Raw genomic sequence first — 1392 nt, 5'->3', positions numbered from 1 at the left:
AGAATGGGTCTGTTTTATGTGTTGTCTTCTCCATTCAGAGGGCCCCCTGCCTGTCTTTGCCTAGGGCCCCAAATTTCCTAAATCCGCCCCTGACCCTCAGGCCTCAATAAAACAAAACAAAAAAAAAATCAATCAAGTTTTAGCAGTTTCCTCGGTCATCACAAAAAACCTTTAACCAAAAGTAATTTTCAATTTTATTGGTTTAAACAAAGCTCTTCTGACCCACACGAGATAGCAGTACTTTTATTTTGGTAGCTTTCAAAGGATCCTTTGTGTTTTCTAGATAACTTTAAACAAGCTGAGCCTAAAACAGGTTCACACCCCCTTTTTTTAAAAGCTAAAAAACTAGAAAGCTAAAGTCCTGGCTGTCCTCAGGGAACTCTATTTACATTTCTAACACTGATTACAGGACAGTTCCTGAGCCTGTGTGTGTTCTGGTTAGCTGTTAACTGCTTCTTGTTTGCCAGGTGTGTAAACTTACCTTCCTGCCCTGCGTTGTCAGCCTGTGTGATTCAGCCATTTTTTTTTTTTATCTGCAGGAAGCAAACAGGAGAGCAATAAGCTGCAGATCCAGTTAGTCTGCCTGTGACGTCTCGTCTTTTTACCAAATCAACGCTGACGGAAAGCTTCAACCTGCCTGATTACCCTGCAGCACACACACACACACACACACACACACACAGTGCAGCTCTGATAATCAGCTGCCCCCACATGCCTTTCTCTGCCAGGTCAATAACAAACACACTCATTGTGAGCTTCTACCTCCTCCTCAGGCTCTCATAGTGGAACACAATTGAACCTTTTATACTTTACTAATAAATAAAACTGCTCTCTGCTTGATGTTGTTTTGTATAAAAGCTACAGATGAACCACAAACAAGTTAGACACGTTTATGATTCTGCTGGACATGAAGGTTGTTCTTATTTTTGGCTTTAAATGCTTATTTAGAGTTCATTTTTTGTAAGAGCTAAATGCTTAAACAACTGAAGAGATTTTTAAAAACAAGAATCAAATGCACAAGTTTAGATTTTTTTTTTTGCTGTAATTCTGGTGTTTTTTTCTTTGATTTCTTCTTGGCTGAGAGTTTGCATGTTCTCCCTGAGCATGCGTGGGTTCTCTCTGGGTACTCCGGCTTCCTCCCACAGTCCAAAAACATTAATGTTAGGTTAACTGACTTGTCTAAATTCTCCTTAGATGTGAGTGTGTGCGTGAATGGTTGTCATGTTTGTCTCTGCGTTGCCCTGCGATGGACTGGCAACCTGTCCAGGGTGTACCCTGCCTCTCAGGTTGCCTTGTCTGGTAACCTGACTCCGCCAGATGGATTTGCTCCGCATATCCATCTGGAAACCTTCCGTTGAAGTCATTTTGGGAAGGGGCGAAAATACTGGTTAG

At 41.7% G+C, this 1392-nt stretch overlaps 1 protein-coding gene across 1 annotated transcript in view; it reads right to left on the bottom strand.

Annotated features, from left to right (window-relative positions):
• lgalsl (lectin, galactoside-binding-like) overlaps positions 1 to 1392 on the bottom strand; it is a 12506-nt gene that overhangs the window by 6882 nt on the left and 4232 nt on the right. Inside the window, exon 2 of the mRNA XM_015380939.1 lies at positions 482 to 533. Within this exon, the coding sequence (XP_015236425.1) occupies positions 482 to 520 (39 nt within the window). The 5' untranslated portion in view covers positions 521 to 533. The remainder of the gene's footprint in view (positions 1 to 481; positions 534 to 1392) is intronic.

The sequence above is a fragment of the Cyprinodon variegatus genome, unplaced genomic scaffold (assembly GCF_000732505.1).
Source record: "Cyprinodon variegatus isolate N-32 unplaced genomic scaffold, C_variegatus-1.0 Scaffold225, whole genome shotgun sequence".
NCBI classification, from domain to species: Eukaryota; Metazoa; Chordata; class Actinopteri; order Cyprinodontiformes; family Cyprinodontidae; genus Cyprinodon; species Cyprinodon variegatus.
The sequence above is the reverse complement of the archived record's forward strand: the minus strand, read 5'-3'. Positions and strand labels throughout refer to the sequence as shown.